This window comes from Tachypleus tridentatus, chromosome 1, assembly GCF_004210375.1.
Source record: "Tachypleus tridentatus isolate NWPU-2018 chromosome 1, ASM421037v1, whole genome shotgun sequence".
NCBI lineage: Eukaryota > Metazoa > Arthropoda > Merostomata > Xiphosura > Limulidae > Tachypleus > Tachypleus tridentatus.
The window spans coordinates 111230936-111252238 of NC_134825.1; the positions used below are offsets into that span (position 1 = coordinate 111230936).

The window sequence follows — 21303 nt, forward strand, 5'->3', positions numbered from 1 at the left end:
TGAAAATATAAAACACATTACTTACGTGTGAAAATAAATAATTTAAAAACAAAATATCGGCTGCAACTACGACTGCTATATCTTGTGCCAAGGAGGCCTTTCGTACAATATCAGAGCTCGTCCGGCCTGTTGGTGTACAACAGACACAGAAGTGGTTTGAGACACTAACTAGTTGTACATGATAAATTACATGAACAGAACAACTGTTTCAAGGGAACTAGATTATCCTGGTGAACTAATTTTTATCAAATTTACTTGAATAATTTACATACCAGAATTAGGTTCAGGATTTTTAAAATTACAATCAGATTTTTAATTTACCATTAAAGTTTGTTTATTATTATATTATTTATACATTTTACTTGAATTAACAACACTAACCATGGGTAAGTATTGGGCGGGGCATCAAGCAGACGTCATTTCTGAGTTATTCCAATAATTAAATTGAAGAATGTACTACAACTCCCTCTTCAGTTTGTGGTTTTCAGTCCTCTGGTGTGAAAGTTGTAAGTTGTAAATTGCTTGTATCCCTAGAAACTGGTTTTCGATACCCGTGGTGGGCCATTACATATCGCCTATTGTTTAGCTTTGTACCTAACTACAAAGAATCGATCTATTGTTGGGTAAAACAATTAACTTTCTTCTGTATTCATAGTTTGTCTGAAACTACAGTTTTTAGTAATGTGATACAATGACGGCCTTCGCCGTTCCAAAGACATACAATATATGGATGTGATTATGTAACTTCATCTGGGCGTGTATTTATTTCCTGAACAAGATATGTAAGAATCTCAGGAACATTCAAATGGTTTAGTAGTGTTGGAGTTTCTGTGTGACTGATGTGCTAGCATCTTAACCAACAAAGTCGTGGACCTGTAAGCCGTGTGGTACACAAATATTCGCTTAACGATTTGTTTATATATACATAGGGCCCGGCATGGCTAGGTGGATTAAGGCGTTCGACTCGCAATCTGAGGATCGCGGGTTCGAATCCCCGTCGCACCAAACATGCTCGCCCTTTCAGCCGTGGGGGCGTTATATTGCTACCGTCAATCCCACTATTTGTTGGTAAAACAGTAGCCCAAGAATTGGCGGCGGGTGGTGATGACTAGTTGCCTTCCCTCTAGTCTTACATTGCTAATTTAGGGACGGCTAGCGAAGACAGCCCTCGAGTAGCTTTGCGCGAAATTAAAAAACAACGAACTTTTGCGAAATGTAAAAACAAGTAAACAAATAATTAATATTTGAGATCAAAATATAAAGTTGTCACTTATTTTATAAATGGTTTTGTTACTTCTTTGCAAGGGAGTTTCTGGCAGAACCAATTGTTCTGGTGCTGGTACAGACATGGGCTTTTCGTACAGTCAACGGATATATCTAAATGTTGACGTCACTACCCCAACATTTCTATTTGAACGTACAAATATTTACCACAGAATTAAGCTGTTAAGTAACTTCATGGCTCTAACCTCGCATGCTACCAGTCAGGCTAACATTTTTGTGGCTTTAAGCCGCTATGACTAAGTGTGTTCTCCACTATAACGTTCTATTAGATCTATCACGTTGAGCGTCGACCGTTAAGATTACCGACGTAATTTTGGTTCCAGTAATTAACTTTGACATTTTCCGGTCCGTAGTATCAACTTCCGTTAACTTGTATATTGATTCTCACCTATTTCTGAGACCTATATAGCAGCGATAACAGTAGTGCGAACTTAGGCCTAATGTAGGATGCTCACTCGGTAAGTTTTATGTATTTGATTGTTTCCGAAATTAATAAAATGTGTCAGTAAAACAGGCAATTAAAATACAAGCATAAATATTATTTTTTCTAGTCCTTTTTTAAGTTTGATATAACTGACCTAATTTTAATTAATATATATGCGGAAAAGTGTGTGTGTGTTGTGAATTTGGGTGTTAGTGAGATAGTCTTCATGGGCTTAAACCGTAACGTTTAGGTAAAGCGAATGTCACGTAAAAAAATTAGTTTCAAATAACTGAGTGTTTTTGTTTTGGTTCACATTATAGTGTTGCTATATTAAATTAATGTCTTGTAACAGTTTTAACTTTTTAAATGCAGTTCAGTTTATTATTATTTTGTTCATTTGTCGCGGAGAAAGAAAACGGTTGAGTTTGTTTTGAATTTCGCGCTAAGCTACATGAAGGCTGTCTGCGCTAGCCGCCCCTAATTTTGTTGTGTAAGACTAGAGGGAAGGTTGCTAGTCATCACCACCCACCGCCAACTCATGGGCTACTCTTTTTACCAACGAATAGTGTGATTTACCGTAACATTATAACACCTTCACGGCTGAAAGGGCGAGCATGTTTGGTGTGACGGGGATTCGAACCCGCGACCATAGGATTACGAGTCGAGCGCCTTAACCACCTGACCAGGTCGGACGTGAGTTTTATTTTGACGCTATGTTGTGCATTTTAGGGGGGGGGGTATTTTTTAGTAACGTATTGATACAGAATGGTTTAAGTGGGTGACTAGGTTATTGCTACTTTTTTAACATTTAATGTTTTGCAGAACTTCAAGACAAGTCGTTATTTTATTCATAATATTGTAAAGTAAATAACCAAACTATTCTAGTTACCTTCCGTTTCTTGCTTATGCTCAAAAATAAACCACAAACTGCTCATCAGATACGGTAGAGTAACCGTTATTTATTTTTATTTTCCTGATAAATATACTAGTAATGATCCCCTGGTGTGTGTTTTTTAAGACTTGCGCTACATAGCGATTCTTAGTCATTATTTGAAACATAAATACGAACTAGATTATTTACCAAAATTACTGACCTACTAGGCCATATGGACTTAATGCAGTAAAACAAAAAGGTTATCAGAACACGTGGTTACTGTTACCTCATATTATTTCGAGGGTTAAAACCAGCGAAGCGGACAACTATTTAGAAATTTTGTCACACTTCGAGGTTCTGCGTATGGGTTCCAGGCTAGTTTTTTTTCTTTGTTTTCCGCTGAGACGTAAGGAGGATGTTCGTGCCGGTAAGCCCTTGAGCATTTCATAGGTTTTTGTAATTTGGCGCCTAATAACACGATAGTATATGAGGTTTTGATTTCTTGCTATATTATTTTAAGGTTGCCAGAAGACTTCAGTTGTGGAATTTAATGACGTGATGTGTGTTTGTTTGTAATTAAGCACAAATTTACACAGTGGGCTATCTGTGCTCTGTCGCTTGCTGTACCACAGGGCGGATATTTATTGGGAGAGAAAACAATAGAATTAGTTTTCGCCAATTTCCAAAGCACTGTTGTACCTTTTTTTTGGCCCGGCATGGCCAGGTGGTTATGGCACTCGACTCATAACCTGAGGGTCGCGGATTCGAATTCCTGTCATACCAAATATGCTCGCCCTTTCAGCCGTGGAGGCGTTATATGTGACGGTCAATCTCATTATTCGTTGGTAAAACAGTAGCCCAAGAGTTGGCGGTGAGTGGTGATAACTAACTGGCTTCCCTCTAGTTTTACACTACTAAAGTAGGGGCGGCTAGCGCAGATAGCTCTCGTGTAGCTTTGCGCGAAATTCAAAAGAAATCAAACAAACCTTTTTCTTTTCTCTAAGTATGTAAATATGAAACAAAAATAGGGATTATATAACATTGCATATTTTATCGCACATACAATAAAATTTAAAATTCATTTTTAACTGGAGTTATTAAATACGCGACTTTTAAAATGTTGAATAATGGTTAAAGAATCGACATATTTGATTTACCTTATGCACATTTATTCAGTCGCTGACTGAAATTCTTCAGCAAAAAAAAAACAAAATCAACCATTAACTCAAATATATTTGAGAGCAAAAGCTATTAAATGTAAATTACCACTGTTTGTAATTTGCAAAAGGCTCCGAAAGAATTTGTTAAATTAATAATTTCCTCTGGTATTTTATAACACTAGACGGCGCGTAGCTTCCGTTTCCTGAAAACAGCGTCCGCAATGTTCAGAAGATGTCAAGGCTTTGTTTGTACTAAGTTAACAATGCCAAATTTAAACAAATCGAAGTATATAAAACATAAACAGTAGAATTATACCTTAATTTAAATAGACTTTCAGATCATATCAGTTAAACTTATTTTCTTATAACTGGTTATGAGTGACGTTCCTTTCCATCCGCCGTTTTTTGTTCATTATACGATTGTGTTTTTTGAGAAATGTGTATGACATGGTACTGTTTATGACTTACGTTTTAGGCCTGTACCGTTAATTGTAATTGTATGCATGGTAAGATACAATTATTCATGGATAATGTTATTTATATTTCATATTAGTAAAACAAATCGTGTGTTTTGAGATAAATTTATTTGTTTATGTCTGAATACAATTTTTTTTTTTTTAGTTTCGGAATCATGCGATAAAATAAATAGGTCTACGATTCACAAACGTATTTAAAGAATGAGTAAATATTAAACACAGTGATTCATATATTGTTCTTTTTTGTATTTTTTATATTAAAACAAATATTTTAGAGTACATTTATGTACGTATACGGCAGTACAGTTATTTGTAAAGTTGAAAAAATCTGGCGAACCTGTCACCCAGGCATTTTATCTAGAGAACAACGAACATTTGAATTTATTATTTAAAAAAGAAACATTTAAAATTCTTGTTCAATGGAAAGCTATATATTTATATGCAAAAACGGCTCGTTTGGGCTGAGAAAACACTTTTACATAGAAGAGCGAACAACGTTTCGACCTTCTTCGGTCATCGTCAGGTTTGGAAAGCTATATAGATCGAACCGCCCAATGAAGATTCCAAGTGACATACTTTGCTACTGTGTGAAATTAGGGGCAGAAGAGAAGAGAATTCTTAATGAAATTTAAAGGAGTTTTGCCATTATGTGATATGGGGGAAGACAAATCCCAAAAGCCCACTTAAATCATAATGGGTTAGGTTTGTGATTCAAGTTTAGTAACAGTCCATCTGGCTTTGATTGGCTGTATTTTCTGCAGTAAACCGCAGTTTTGTCTGTTTAAAGCCTATTAGCACAACATGGGTCAGCAAAACGAAGAAATAGGATTAGGCCTCTTATATATAATGGTGATTTGTATGTAATACCTGTGGGATTTTTTATATTAATTGAGCTGTTAATGTTTCATTTGTTCCAAAATGGCGAGATGCATACGTCACTAGCTTTAGTGAATATTGCATTTTACAACGTCAATGTGAAATCAGACATTATCTAGTATTTATTTTAAAATAATGATTATTACGTTAAAATTGTGAAATAATGTAAGCAATGTAATTAAATTATGTTATGTCCACAAAGTTATTAGTTTGATAGTTCATTAGCTAAGCCTAGTAAATGTTTTCTAGCCTGTAAAAAGTCCACAGAAATTACCGCTAGGACTCTACCTGTAGAATATTAAGGCAGCTAATCGAACTATAAATTCATTTAAAAATGAAACATAGGGATAAAAAATAATTTTTTACGATATTTCTGCAAAGCTACAGAATAGCTATCTAAACGTAGTTCTCCAATATTTAATTGATAGACTAAAGGTAAGGCAACTAGTCAACATAACCTACCGCCTACTCTTGAGACACTCTAGTCTGACCAAATTATAGATTTTGACCATGACTTTGGTATCGCTCCACGTTCAAAAGTTGCGGAGCGTGTTTTTGAGGCAACATGCCTTAAACCATGAATCCTTAGATTCACAGTTCACTGAGTGTAGTTAATAAGCCACGCTTGGTCCAAGTTACTCCATCGTTCTGGGTTAATCCCATTATATTAATACTGAAGCTATATTTGATTGAAAGAACATCACTACAGAATGTAGTATACATTAGAAGCTGTTAATTACTATGATAAGCGAGAAAGCTTCTAAACAATGAATCGCAGTAGAATTACTACGATTTTATATCTTTTTTCCATTTAACTATGTCTATATTTTGTTTCTTGTGTTAGAATACTTGTTTTGATCTGTTCATTGGCCTCGTACGGTTCTGTAGTATTTAAATTTTATGAAGTGTTTCCCTTGGTGTCAGAACTTTTGATGTTGACGGACAAAAATGTTAATGTTATGTTTCGTGAATAAACCTGTTAGCCACGAAATGCAAGAACTGCTAGTCTCGTAAACGAGAATTTACGAAGTTATTTCTTCACCACATTAACATGTTAATTAACACGTGATTAGGTTACATTGTTAGTTATTTCTTCACCACATTAACATGTTAATTAACACGTGATTAGGCTACATTGTTAGTTATTTCTTCACCACATTAACATGTTAATTAACACGTGATTAGGCTACATTGTTAGTTATTTCTTCACCACATTAACATGTTAAACGTGATGAGGCTACATTGTTAGTTATTTCTTCACCACATTAACATGCTAATTAACACGTGATTAGGCTACATTGTTAGTAATTTCTTCACCACATTAACATGTTAATTAACACGTGATGAGGCTACATTGTTAGTTATTTCTTCACCAGATTAACATGTTAATTAACACGTGATTAGGCTACATTGTTAGTTATTTCTTCACCACATTAACATGTTAATTAACACGTGATTAGGCTACGTTGTTAGTTATTTCTTCACCACATTAACATGTTAATTAGCACGTGATTAGGCAACATTGTTAGTTAGTTCAGTAATACACTGAAGGAAACAGTAGTGGTGATTGTGAACCAGTTTACACAAGGAAAGTTTCAAGCGGTATTTCACAAGATTTGTTCAGACCTCTTCTCTTAGACCGTGCCCGAACCCTTAACTTTATTCACAGCGGTTGTCAGGGTTTGTTTCAATAGGAATTTGTATTTTTAATTAAACTGAAGTTTGGACAGCAATGTCTCCGAGAACTCTTGGATATATTGTCAAAACTCCGCTAATTTTTTTCAAATGTTTTTTTTTCAAATTCGGTTCACTCTTTTTTTTATGTTGATATTATATACATGTATGATTTTATTGTACCATGTCGAATAAATTGAATATCTCTCCTTTGACGTTTCTTATAGAAATGACAACTGATAAAAAGCTCTCACTCCAATAATAGTCTTTCCTTGCACTCAGTTAAATTACAAGGAACGGTAGCATCGATCGGAAGTAATCCAAGCGACTACTTAATAAAGTTGACTGCTCTAATACACCCTTTGCGTTGAAAACCAAAGATGTCCTGACAAAGCATTCTATTCAATCTACTCTGCTTAAAAACAAAAGCAATGCAATTTTCTTTATTGAAGTAACACGTGAAATGACAAAAGACGTTTGTTTGTTTGTTGAATTTCCCACAAAGCTGCTCGAGTATAAGACTAGAGGGAAGGCAGCTAGTCATCACCACCCACCGCCAACTCTTGGGCTACTCTTTTACCAACGAATAGTGGGATTGACCGTAACATAACGTCCCCACGGCTGAAAGAGCGAGCTTGTTTGGTGCGACCGGGATTCGAACCCGCGACCTTCAGATTACGAGTCGAACGCCTTAACCTACCGGGCCTAAGACGTTAGTGAACAGCCCACTGGACAATCATATTGAATACACACTCTGATCCAAGGGATACGATAGGGGTGACTACATTTTTCACGTTTGTTTTACACTGTTTTAAATAAATTAATTGTTTCAATGGGTTTTTGTTGACTTCGGAATAAACAGAAATAAATGAAAAAGCAAATAATATGCACAGCATAGACAAAATAAAATTAATATCTGTAAAACATGAGTAGGTAGTAACTATATACAAATAAACAAAGATGTAATAAAACATGTACGAAAAGAAACAGTGAAATATGCAATAATTTGTTAGGGTAATTGTAGTTTATGCTTTTAAGTGAATAAGTCTTCTTGACCATATCTCAGTTTGTTTGTTTTCCAAATAAATTCGGCATGTTTTGAAATTTGTCAGTCAGTCATGGGTTGACGTTGACGGTTCTCCTGTGTCTTTTATTCTTCGTTGTCTTCATCAATTTTCTTACATCAAGCTTTTCGTCTTCAACCCATTTTTTTAGCATCATCGAGTCACGTGAGTCTCTGTCTTGGTGGGTGTTACACCTTCCACCATCACTACCATTTTTAACTGTTTTGTTATATTTCAAAGATTCAAGGTCGTTCAGTTCGGCCTGATTAACTCGTTCTTTGACCTTCTTGAGAGACATTCCATCTCTGTCCATGTCACGCAAGGCTGATTGTTTTTGGTTTTTTTTCTGCAGCAAAGTTTGTTCACACCGTATTGTTAAAACAAGAACAACTACGTTTGACTCTTATAAACAAAACACGTGACAATCTATCAGGCTGTACAGATTAATTTATTGTTCAAAGTATACTATAATCTTATCTTTTGAAGTACCAATGAAGTCGTCCACGTTTAGAACCAGTCATAGCCTAATGGTTGGCTTGCCGAGCTGCGAAGCATACTGTCCATGGTTCATGTACTGTTGATGCAAAATGGCATTCTGCACTTTTGGGGCTTTGGGTGTATTATGAGATTAATTGGGTGTATTAATGGTCAAATTTCACTATTCGATTAGAGTAGCCCAGAAGTTGACGGTTAGAACTGCATGACCCAGCTGTCTTCCCTTTATTTTATCAGTTCAAGGATCGCGGGTTCGAAACCTGTCCTACTAAATGTGCTCGCCTTTTCAGCCATGGAAGCGTTATAATGTTTCCGTCAATCCCACTATTTATTGGTAAAAGAGTAGCCCTACTCTGGGGGCCTTACTGCAAGTCTCGTGGTAAGAGGAGATCGGAATATGGGGAAGTACTCGTTACCAACAGACACAAGTGCTTAATCTTGTAGATAATGTTTCTCAATTATAGTGATAGATTTATAAACGTATCTATTAAGTTCTGATAAGTTTCACGTATTTTTCAGCCTTGCTGTTCTATTCGGTTCATCTTTGGCAAGTGAATCAATGCCTATTTTGAACTTTTAAAAACGTCATTTTATATTTTAACCAATCATTTTCCCGCTCAGTTTCATAACAGAAGGACATTTTTTTTAAAATTATGTGCAATATGGTATGTACAGAGATTGAGGTGTGTGTATGTGTACAGATATGTTTATTAATTAATTGCACGGACATCTTTTTTCATGCAGGTCATAGGATGGCTGTGTCGAGAAGGACAAGAGACACTAGACAGATATAAGAGAATGACCGATTCACTGGCTACAGTGAAGGAACACGAAGAACTAGACAGTTACAAGAGAATGACCAACTCACTGGCTACAGTGAAGGAACACGAAGAACTAGACAGTTACAAGAGAATGACCAACCCACTGGCTACAGTGAAGGAACACGAAAGGGAATTTGAGAAGTTTTATTTTCTGGCTATGGTGAGGCTTATGAATGTATTGTTCAGTGAATCTAAAATCATTGAAGGTATACAGACTCTGTCTATTGTTTTAAACGTACTTAAGTGTCTAAACACTAACCTGTTATTGACCAATGACTGTATAGATTAGAAGATCGATGATCCCAACTGGTAAAGATATAATTCCACCATTATTTACAGCTGAGTCAACACTTTCCAATTGATGACTTTCGTGTATGTCATAATACACGCTGTTTTTTTTTGCAGTTCTTTACGAGTGGGCTCGACATGGCCAGGTGGGTTAAGGCGTGCGACTCGTAATCTGAGGGTCGCGGTTTCGAATCCCGGTCGCACCAAACATGCTCGCTCTTTCAGCCGTGGGGGCGTTATAATGTGACGGTCAATCCCACTATTCGTTGGTAAAAGAGTAGCCCAAGAGTTGGCGGTGGGTGGTGATGACTAGCTGCCTTCCCTCTAGTCTTACACTGCTAAATTAGGGACAGGTAGCCCTCGTGTAGCTTTGCGCGAAATTCAAAACAAACAAACGAATCTTTACGAGTGAGTCAATGTGTAAGTCAGGATAGTATATGAAGGAATTCCTAATGGACAAAAGCTTCCCCTAGAGGATGAAGTATTTGAGATACAGTATTTTCGGTAGAAAGACGTAGATTCAACACTGCAGTTCGTGTTGTAACTAACAACACAACAAAAACAAAATATAATCACTTCATATGATGCAGTATATAGACCCCTACCGGTACTTGACGTTATAAAAACAATTCGGTGATTTAGCGGTTAAATTAGTGCCAGAAGTAATTTTGTCACGGGACAGGGTTTACCCCTGGTGTGATGTGTTGTAACGATTTGTTACGCAGCAAGGCTTTCATCTCTATAATTAGGATTCAAAGATCGAAGGTTTTATATTATTTGTAAAATTGAATATAAAAGTAAACTTGTGTCGTTTCACTTGTTCAGCCAACCCAACTAAAGCAGTTTCACGAACAAATGTTCACCCGTTTTAAATCAACATGTATTATGTATGAACCCGTACACTATTATATAAAAGTTTTCAAATTTATCTTTTACAGATAAGTGTGTAGACATATCTCGTTAGAATATCGATATTAAAAAATAAACTGTAGATATGCCTGGAGTTTGGTAAATACGCGTGTAGTAGAATCGTTACAATTTTCACCGTTATGTGGTTCGTTAAGATTTGTTTGTTTGTTTTGAATTTCGCGCAAAGCTACTCGAGAGCTATCTGTGCTAGCCGTCCCTAATTTAGGAGTGTAAGACTAGAGGGAAGGCAGCTAGTCATCACCACCCACCGCCAATTCTTGGGCTACTCTTTTACCAATGAATAGTGGGATTGACTGTTACATTATAACGCCCACACGGCTGAAAGGGCGAGCATGTTTAGTACGACGGGGATTCGAACCCGCGACCCTCGGATTACCAGTCGAACGCCTTCACACGCTTGACCATGCCGGGCCCAGCTCGTTAAGAAAAGAAAACAAATCGCCGATAAACTGAAATATGTGTGAATTACTGCCTGAAATGACGCCCATAAACCTTTTATTGGGTTGTAATCGATATTTTTATCATAATTTGTGTTTGTTTATATTGCTCTCAATGAACAGCTCTCCGCTGGTATAGCGGTAAGACTACAGATTTACAACGCTAAAAATAAGGGTTTCGATTCTCTTCGGTGGGCTGAGCAGATAGACCGATATGGCTTTGCTATAAGTAGATATATAGACACACAATGAACAAGTGTTTAAGGTTGCGAACATTAATTCAGTGTAATTTTAAAGTTATTGTTCTTTACGTGAGCCCATAATAACCCAAGAAACATTGTGCTTGTATAATACAAAATCATGAGACTATTAAAAACATAAGAAACTATCATTTTCACTGTTTTCAAGATCAATTGATAAACAATACATTTAGGTCTGACATAATAGGTGTATTGATTTTATTAATTCGAAATCACGATACTTTGATAACTTGTAAAATCCTTCATATAATTTTTTCTTTATATATATATCGTTTCAGTAACGTCGATAATTTCTTTCGGGTTTACTTTCCTTTTCTTTCGAGTACTAATGTATTTAATTTAGCAAATAATTTATCTGTGTCACTTCGTTATTAGTCACATGTTATATACTTAAAATGTTCATGTAATATTTGCGAAAACTAGTTTTAAGTAGTGTTATTCTAACTCACCAACATCAATAAACATAACCAAGGTGGTGATAACATGTGAGTCATGTGGTGCCATCTATTGGCACTATAAGGTATAACTGTAAGAGAGAATAGAAACTCGTACCAGATAAAAAACATATCAATAGTTAGCTGTTCTGAAACCTAACCTTTCTTACTATAAAAGCTGTAATGTGTAATAAAATTCGTTTTTTTCATAAACTTCAGTTTTATTTCATTTTTCGCGTACAACCACCTGAAGTTTTAACAGTAAAAGACAGGTAACAATGTTTCGTGAAGCAGAATGCGTTAAAGTGCGTATTTTATGTTTTAAACGAATAAGACCAATTGGAAGCTGTTGTTATTGTATGATCAATCTAGAAGAGAAACAGAGTGTATCTTTACAGAAATCTGGGGCGAAATAAGACCGTCACCAGAACGTTTCATCTTCCTTTTGGACAAACTTTAAGTTGTCAATAGTAAGAATGGTATATGTTTGTAGTTCCGTGTATCTAGAAATTACAACCAACTGTTGTCCCTTTATACTGAACTGTTGTGGTAGCTCATAAATAAGTAAACCTGCCACCCCTTTTGAAGAAACGGTAATTACAAATATTTTCCGACTGACGTCATCGGAATATTTAAGGTCTAAGTTTCAAATTTTATTGTTTGTATTTAACACAAAATCACACAGTGCAATGTCAGAATATTTTCCTCCGGAGAGAATACAACCTCTATTTTTAATATTATAAATTTGGAAACTTAACGCTGACTCCTGTTGTTGTGAGCCCAAAATTTCGATTTCAAATTAATAATAAGGGCTGGATATCAAGCGGTGTTTAAAGTCAGCTTAATTAGATATACTTAACAGTATTTGGTAACGTCAGTAAATGGTGTACGTGTTGTTGTAACGGTTAAAGGAAGTTGGTTTTTAGAGACCAGCATCAAACTGTTACCGAGTAACAAATGTTAAAGTAGGTTCTCAATAACTAGAGATCAGTTTGTTGATACTGTTAGTAGTAACTGATTAAAGTAGGTTGACGGTAGCTAGAGATCAGTTTGTTGATGCTGTCAGTAGCAACTGATTAAAGTAGGCTGACGGTAACTAGTGATCAGTTTGTTGATTCTGTTAGTAGTAACTGATTAAAGTAGGTTGACGGTAACTAATGATCAGTTTGTTGATACTGTTAGTAGTAACTGATTATAGTAGGTTGACGGTAGCTAGAGATCAGTTTGTTGATACTGTTAGTAGTAACTGATTAAAGTTGGTTGACGATATCTAGTGATCAGTTTGTTGATACTGTTGGTAGTAACTGATTAAAGTAGGTTGAAGGTAGCTAGAGATCAGTTTGTTGATACTTTTAGTAGTAACTGATTATTGTAGGTTGACGGTAGTTTGAGATCAGTTTTTGATACTGTTAAAAGTAACTGATTAAAGTAGGTTCAAGGTAGCTAGTAATCAGTTTGCTGATACTATTAGTAGTAACTGATTAAAGTAGATTGACGGTAACTAGAGATCAGTTTGTTGATAATGTTAGCAGTAACTGTTTGAAGTAGGTTGACGGTAACTAGATATCAGTTTGTTGATACTGTTAGTAGTAACTTATTAAAGTAGGTTGACGGTAACTAGTGATCAGTTTGTTGATACTGTTAGTAGTAACTGATTAAAGTAGGTTGACGGTAACTAGTGATCAGTTTGTTGATACTGTTAGTAGTAACTGATTAAAGTAGGTTGACGGTAACTAGTGATCAGTTTGCTGATACTATTAGTAGTAACTGATTAAAGTAGGTTGACGGTAACTAGAGATCAGTTTGTTGATAATGTTAGTAGTAACTGATTAAAGTAGGTTGACGATACCTAGACATCAGTTTGTTGATACTGTTAGTAGTAACTGATTAAAGTAGGTTGAGGGTAGCTAGTGATCACTTTGTTGACACTGTTAGTAGTAACTGATTATAGTAGGTTGACGGTAGCTAGAGATCAGTTTGTTGATACTGTTAGTAGTACCTGATTAAAGTAGGTTGACGGTAGCTAGAGATCAGTTTGTTGATACTGTTAGAAGTAACTGATTAAAGTAGGTTAAAGGTAGCTAGTGATCAGTTTGTTGATACTGTTAGTAGTAACTGATTATTGTAGGTTGACGGTAGCTTGAGATCAGTTTGTTTTGTTTTCAACATCTTTATTAAAACTGCAAACTTTCCTGATAAACCAGGAAGTGTCACATAATCATTGTGTGCACTGTTAAACTTGCTATTGAAAAAAGACATGATTTCTACTGGGAGGTTTAATATAACAGAATATGGAATTTACTGCGTCCTCAACATGCGACAAAAACAAAATTTTGAAACGTCTTATATATATATTATGATGTTTATTACTCGAGATTTTATTTTATTTTTTATTTCACGCAAAGCTACACGAGGACTATCTGCGCTAGCCGTCCCTAATTTAGCAGTGTAAGACTAGAGGGAAGGCAGCTAGTCATCACCACCCACCGCCAACTCTTGGGCTACTCTTTTACCAACGAATAGTGGGATTGACCGTTACATTATAACGCCTCCACGGCTGAATGGGCGAGCATGTTTGGTGCGACGGGGATTCGAATCCGCGACCCTCACATTATGAATGGAACGCCTTAACCCACCAGGCCATGCCGGACCTTATGATACATGATCGTTGAAACTAAAAAATATGTCATGTATGTTATAAGGGTTCAGAATATTTTAACGTATTCTCAAGTGTTATTTGATCCGTTTCAACTAGTGTCATTTCAACTGTTTCAACCTAGTTTTTAACTCTTCGCACACTTCGTGACACGTTAAGAAAGTTCATCATTACCAGTTGAGGAAGGGATGAAATCCTGGGGTCAAAGGTCGAGGCACCAAGGAGTGTAACTTCATTATACTCAGAATAACCACACAGCACTGACAATAATACTTGATAACTCATTGTCGAGTGCTCTGCTCATCACGGGTATCGAAATCCGAATGAAACTGTTATAGACCTTCAGACTTACTACAGTTTTTTAGTACCTTGAATTCGCCCTTCCCCCACTCCAGTGGCACAGTGGTATGTCTGTGTCCTCACATTGCTAAAAACCGGGTTTCGATACTATTGGTGGGTAGAGCACAGATAGCCTATTGTGTAGCTTTGTGCTTTAATTCTAAAGAAGCAAACATCACGTTCCAACAGAGCTAACCACATAACTTCAGAAATCGGGACAGTGTATATACTAACAAACTGGGACAGTGTGTGTACTTACAAATAGATGAAAGGAAAAAGTCAAAGCAGATGGAAAACCCTCTAGCGGTAAAAAACAAAATTGATTAATTTATTTTCTCAAAGACTCCTGTGGAGACATCTGTGAGATATTGATGTAGAGGGTTAAAGAAGTGTCAAGGCAAACCACAGAACGAGAATACCTGTGTTTCATTTTCTTGTTTCTTTTATAATAAATTCGGATGTTTTACGCCCCCAACACGAGTTAAAAAGGAGTTGGAATTAAAAAGGAGAAGATATTTGACTGAAATGTCTGCTTGTTAAAATTTTTTAGGTTGTGTTTTAACTATTGGAAAATTTAGTCGTAATATTTCGAATATCAAATAACTATTGATAAAATTTATCGTAGTTGGGGTAAAACGTAGTGTAAGAAACTTGCTGTTTTCGAAGCTAGAACTAACATGTTCGAAACTCGCTGTTTTTGTGATTAATAATAAAATGTCTCAGAAACTTCCAGTTTTCATAGCTATTAATAAATCGTAGTGTACAGAACTTAGTACCTCTTTTCACAGTTAACCACAAAAGGTGGTGTACAGAACTTAGTATCTGTTTTCACAGTTAACCACAAAACGTGGTGTACAGAACTTAGTATCTGTTTTCACAGTTAACCACAAAACGTGGTGTAGAGAACTTAGTATCTGTGTTCACAGTTAACCACAAAACGTAATGTACAGAACTTAGTGTCTGCTTTCACAGTTAACCACAAAACGGGGTGTACAGAACTTAGTATCTGTTTTCACAGTTAACCACAAAACGTAATGTACAGAACTTAGTGTCTGTTTTCACAGTTAACCACAAAACGTAATGTGCAGAACTTAGTATCTGTTTTCACAGTTAACCACAAAACGTAGTGTACAGAACTTAGTATCTGTTTTCACAGTTAACCACAGAACTTAGTATCTGTTTTCACAGTTAACCACAAAACGTGGTGTACAGAACTTAGTATCTGTTTTCACAGTTAACCACAAAACGTAATGTACAGAACTTAGTATCTGTTTTCACAGTTAACCACAAAACGTAGTGTACAGAACTTAGTATCTGTTTTCACAGTTAACCACAAAACGTAGTGTACAGAACTTAGTATCTGTTTTCAGTTAACCACAAAACGTAATGTACAGAACTTAGTGTCTGTTTTCACAGTTAACCACAAAACGTGGTGTACAGAACTTAGTATCTGTTTTCACAGTTAACCACAAAACGTAGTGTACAGAACTTAGTATCTGTTTTCACAGTTAACCACAAAACGTAGTGTACAGAACTTAGTATCTGTTTTCACAGTTAACCACAAAACGTAGTGTACAGAACTTAGTATCTGTTTTCACAGTTAACCACAAAACGTAGTGTACAGAACTTAGTATCTGTTTTCATAGTTAACCACAAAACGTAGTTTACAGAACTTAGTATCTGTTTTCATAGCTAACTACAAAACGTATTGTACAGAACTTAGTATCTGTTTTCACAGTTAACCACAAAACGTAGTGTACAGAACTTAGTATCTGTTTTCACAGTTAACCACAAAACGTAGTGTACAGAACTTAGTATCTGTTTTCACAGTTAACCACAAAACGTGGTGTACAGAACTTAGTATCTGTTTTCATAGTTAACCACAAAACGTAGTGTACAGAACTTAGTATCTGTTTTCACAGTTAACCACAAAACGTAATGTACAGAACTTAGTATCTGTTTTCACAGTTAACCACAAAACGTGGTGTACAGAACTTAGTATCTGTTTTCACAGTTAACCACAAAACGTAGTGTACAGAACTTAGTATCTGTTTTCACAGTTAACCACAAAACGTAATGTACAGAACTTAGTATCTGTTTTCACAGTTAACCACAAAACGTGGTGTACAGAACTTAGTATCTGTTTTCACAGTTAACCACAAAACGTAATGTACAGAACTTAGTATCTGTTTTCACAGTTAACCACAAAACGTAGTGTACAGAACTTAGTATCTGTTTTCACAGTTAACCACAAAACGTAGTGTACAGAACTTAGTATCTGTTTTCACAGTTAACCACAAAACGTAGTGTACAGAACTTAGTATCTGTTTTCACAGTTAACCACAAAACGTAGTGTACAGAACTTAGTATCTGTTTTCACAGTTAACCACAAAACGTAGTGTACAGAACTTAGTATCTGTTTTCACAGTTAACCACAAAACGTAGTGTACAGAACTTAGTATCTGTTTTTACAGAACTTAGTACAGTTAACCACAAAACGTGGTGTACAGAACTTAGTATCTGTTTTCACAGTTAACCACAAAACGTAGTGTACAGAACTTAGTATCTGTTTTCACAGTTAACCACAAAACGTAGTGTACAGAACTTAGTATCTGTTTTCACAGTTAACCACAAAACGTAGTGTACAGAACTTAGTATCTGTTTTCACAGTTAACCACAAAACGTAGTGTACAGAACTTAGTATCTGTTTTCACAGTTAACCACAAAACGTGGTGTACAGAACTTAGTATCTGTTTTCACAGTTAACCACAAAACGTAGTGTACAGAACTTAGTATCTGTTTTCACAGTTAACCACAAAACGTAGTGTACAGAACTTAGTATCTGTTTTCACAGTTAACCACAAAACGTAGTGTACAGAACTTAGTATCTGTTTTCACAGTTAACCACAAAACGTAGTGTACAGAACTTAGTATCTGTTTTCACAGTTAACCACAAAACGTAGTGTACAGAACTTAGTATCTGTTTTCACAGTTAACCACAAAACGTAGTGTACAGAACTTAGTATCTGTTTTCACAGTTAACCACAAAACGTAGTGTACAGAACTTAGTATCTGTTTTCACAGTTAACCACAAAACGTAGTATCTGTACAGAACGTAGTGTACAGAACTTAGTATCTGTTTTCACAGTTAACCACAAAACGTAGTGTACAGAACTTAGTATCTGTTTTCACAGTTAACCACAAAACGTAGTGTACAGAACTTAGTATCTGTTTTCACAGTTAACCACAAAACGTAGTGTAGTAACTTACGTAGTGTCTGTTTTCACAGTTAACCACAAAACGTAGTGTACAGAACTTAGTATCTGTTTTCACAGTTAACCACAAAACGTAGTGTACAGAACTTAGTACTGTTTTCACAGTTAACCACAAAACGTAGTGTACAGAACTTAGTATCTGTTTTCACAGTTAACCACAAAACGTATCTGTGTACAGAACTTAGTATCTGTTTTCACAGTTAACCACAAAACGTAGTGTACAGAACTTAGTATCTGTTTTCACAGTTAACCACAAAACGTAATGTACAGAACTTAGTATCTGTTTTCACAGTTAACCACAAAACGTGGTGTACAGAACTTAGTATCTGTTTTCACAGTTAACCACAAAACGTAGTGTACAGAACTTAGTATCTGTTTTCACAGTTAACCACAAAACGTAGTGTACAGAACTTAGTATCTGTTTTCACAGTTAACCACAAAACGTAGTGTACAGAACTTAGTATCTGTTTTCACAGTTAACCACAAAACGTAGTGTACAGAACTTAGTATCTGTTTTCACAGTTAACCACAAAACGTAGTGTACAGAACTTAGTATCTGTTTTCACAGTTAACCACAAAACGTAGTGTACAGAACTTAGTATCTGTTTTCACAGTTAACCACAAAACGTAGTGTACAGAACTTAGTATCTGTTTTCACAGTTAACCACAAAACGTAGTGTACAGAACTTAGTATCTGTTTTCACAGTTAACCACAAAACGTAGTGTACAGAACTTAGTATCTGTTTTCACAGTTAACCACAAAACGTAGTGTACAGAACTTAGTATCTGTTTTCACAGTTAACCACAAAACGTAGTGTACAGAACTTAGTATCTGTTTTCACAGTTAACCACAAAACGTAGTGTACAGAACTTAGTATCTGTTTTCACAGTTAACCACAAAACGTAGTGTACAGAACTTAGTATCTGTTTTCACAGTTAACCACAAAACGTAGTGTACAGAACTTAGTATCTGTTTTCACAGTTAACCACAAAACGTAGTGTACAGAACTTAGTATCTGTTTTCACAGTTAACCACAAAACGTAGTGTACAGAACTTAGTATCTGTTTTCACAGTTAACCACAAAACGTAGTGTACAGAACTTAGTATCTGTTTTCACAGTTAACCACAAAACGTAGTGTACAGAACTTAGTATCTGTTTTCACAGTTAACCACAAAACGTGGTGTACAGAACTTAGTATCTGTTTTCACAGTTAACCACAAAACGTAGTGTACAGAACTTAGTATCTGTTTTCACAGTTAACCACAAAACGTGGTGTACAGAACTTAGTATCTGTTTTCACAGTTAACCACAAAACGTAGTGTACAGAACTTAGTATCTGTTTTCACAGTTAACCACAAAACGTAGTGTACAGAACTTAGTATCTGTTTTCACAGTTAACCACAAAACGTGGTGTACAGAACTTAGTATCTGTTTTCACAGTTAACCACAAAACGTAGTGTACAGAACTTAGTATCTGTTTTCACAGTTAACCACAAAACGTAGTGTACAGAACTTAGTATCTGTTTTCACAGTTAACCACAAAACGTAGTGTACAGAACTTAGTATCTGTTTTCACAGTTAACCACAAAACGTAGTGTACAGAACTTAGTATCTGTTTTCACAGTTAACCACAAAACGTAGTGTACAGAACTTAGTATCTGTTTTCACAGTTAACCACAAAACGTAGTGTACAGAACTTAGTATCTGTTTTCACAGTTAACCACAAAACGTAGTGTACAGAACTTAGTATCTGTTTTCACAGTTAACCACAAAACGTAGTGTACAGAACTTAGTATCTGTTTTCACAGTTAACCACAAAACGTAGTGTACAGAACTTAGTATCTGTTTTCACAGTTAACCACAAAAACAGAACTTAGTATCTGTTTTCACAGTTAACCACAAAACGTAGTGTACAGAACTTAGTATCTGTTTTCACAGTTAACCACAAAACGTAGTGTACAGAACTTAGTATCTGTTTTCACAGTTAACCACAAAACGTAGTGTACAGAACTTAGTATCTGTTTTCACAGTTAACCACAAAACGTAGTGTACAGAACTTAGTATCTGTTTTCACAGTTAACCACAAAACGTGGTGTACAGAACTTAGTATCTGTTTTCACAGTTAACCACAAAACGTAGTGTACAGAACTTAGTATCTGTTTTCACAGTTAACCACAAAACGTAGTGTACAGAACTTAGTATCTGTTTTCACAGTTAACCACAAAACGTAGTGTACAGAACTTAGTATCTGTTTTCAGTTAACCACAAAACGTAGTGTACATAACTTAGTGTCTGTTTTCGCAGTTAACCACAAAACGTAGTGTACAGAACTTAGTATCTGTTTTCACAGTTAACCACAAAACGTAGTGTACAAACTTAGTATCTGTTTTCACAGTTAACCACAAAACGTAGTGTACAGAACTTAGTATCTGTTTTCACAGTTAACCACAAAACGTAGTGTACAGAACTTAGTATCTGTTTTCACAGTTAACCACAAAACGTAGTGTACAGAACTTAGTATCTGTTTTCACAGTTAACCACAAAACGTAGTGTACAGAACTTAGTATCTGTTTTCACAGTTAACCACAAAACGTAGTGTACAGAACTTAGTATCTGTTTTCACAGTTAACCACAAAACGTAGTGTACAGAACTTAGTATCTGTTTTCACAGTTAACCACAAAACGTAGTGTACAGAACTTAGTATCTGTTTTCACAGTTAACCACAAAACGTAGTGTACAGAACTTAGTATCTGTTTTCACAGTTAACCACAAAACGTAGTGTACAGAACTTAGTATCTGTTTTCACAGTTAACCACAAAACGTAGTGTACAGAACTTAGTATCTGTTTTCACAGTTAACCACAAAACGTAGTGTACAGAACTTAGTATCTGTTTTCACAGTTAACCACAAAACGTAGTGTACAGAACTTAGTATCTGTTTTCACAGTTAACCACAAAACGTAGTGTACAGAACTTAGTATCTGTTTTCACAGTTAACCACAAAACGTAGTGTACAGAACTTAGTATCTGTTTTCACAGTTAACCACAAAACGTAGTGTACAGAACTTAGTATCTGTTTTCACAGTTAACCACAAAACGTGGTGTACAGAACTTAGTATCTGTTTTCACAGTTAACCACAAAACGTAGTGTACAGAACTTAGTATCTGTTTTCACAGTTAACCACAAAACGTAGTGTACAGAACTTAGTATCTGTTTTCACAGTTAACCACAAAACGTAGTGTACAGAACTTAGTATCTGTTTTCACAGTTAACCACAAAACGTAGTGTACAGAACTTAGTATCTGTTTTCACAGTTAACCACAAAACGTAGTGTACAGAACTTAGTATCTGTTTTCACAGTTAACCACAAAACGTAGTGTACAGAACTTAGTATCTGTTTTCACAGTTAACCACAAAACGTAGTGTACAGAACTTAGTATCTGTTTTCACAGTTAACCACAAAACGTAGTGTACAGAACTTAGTATCTGTTTTCACAGTTAACCACAAAACGTAGTGTACAGAACTTAGTATC

At 35.7% G+C, this 21303-nt stretch overlaps 1 protein-coding gene across 5 annotated transcripts in view; it reads left to right on the top strand.

The window, feature by feature from the left end:
* LOC143258442 (puratrophin-1-like) overlaps positions 1-21303 on the top strand; it is a 135137-nt gene that overhangs the window by 74625 nt on the left and 39209 nt on the right. For all 5 annotated transcript variants that reach the window (XM_076517386.1, XM_076517397.1, XM_076517406.1 and 2 more), the window contains one exon: positions 9072-9308. In XM_076517386.1, the coding sequence (XP_076373501.1) occupies positions 9072-9308 (237 nt within the window). The remainder of the gene's footprint in view (positions 1-9071; positions 9309-21303) is intronic.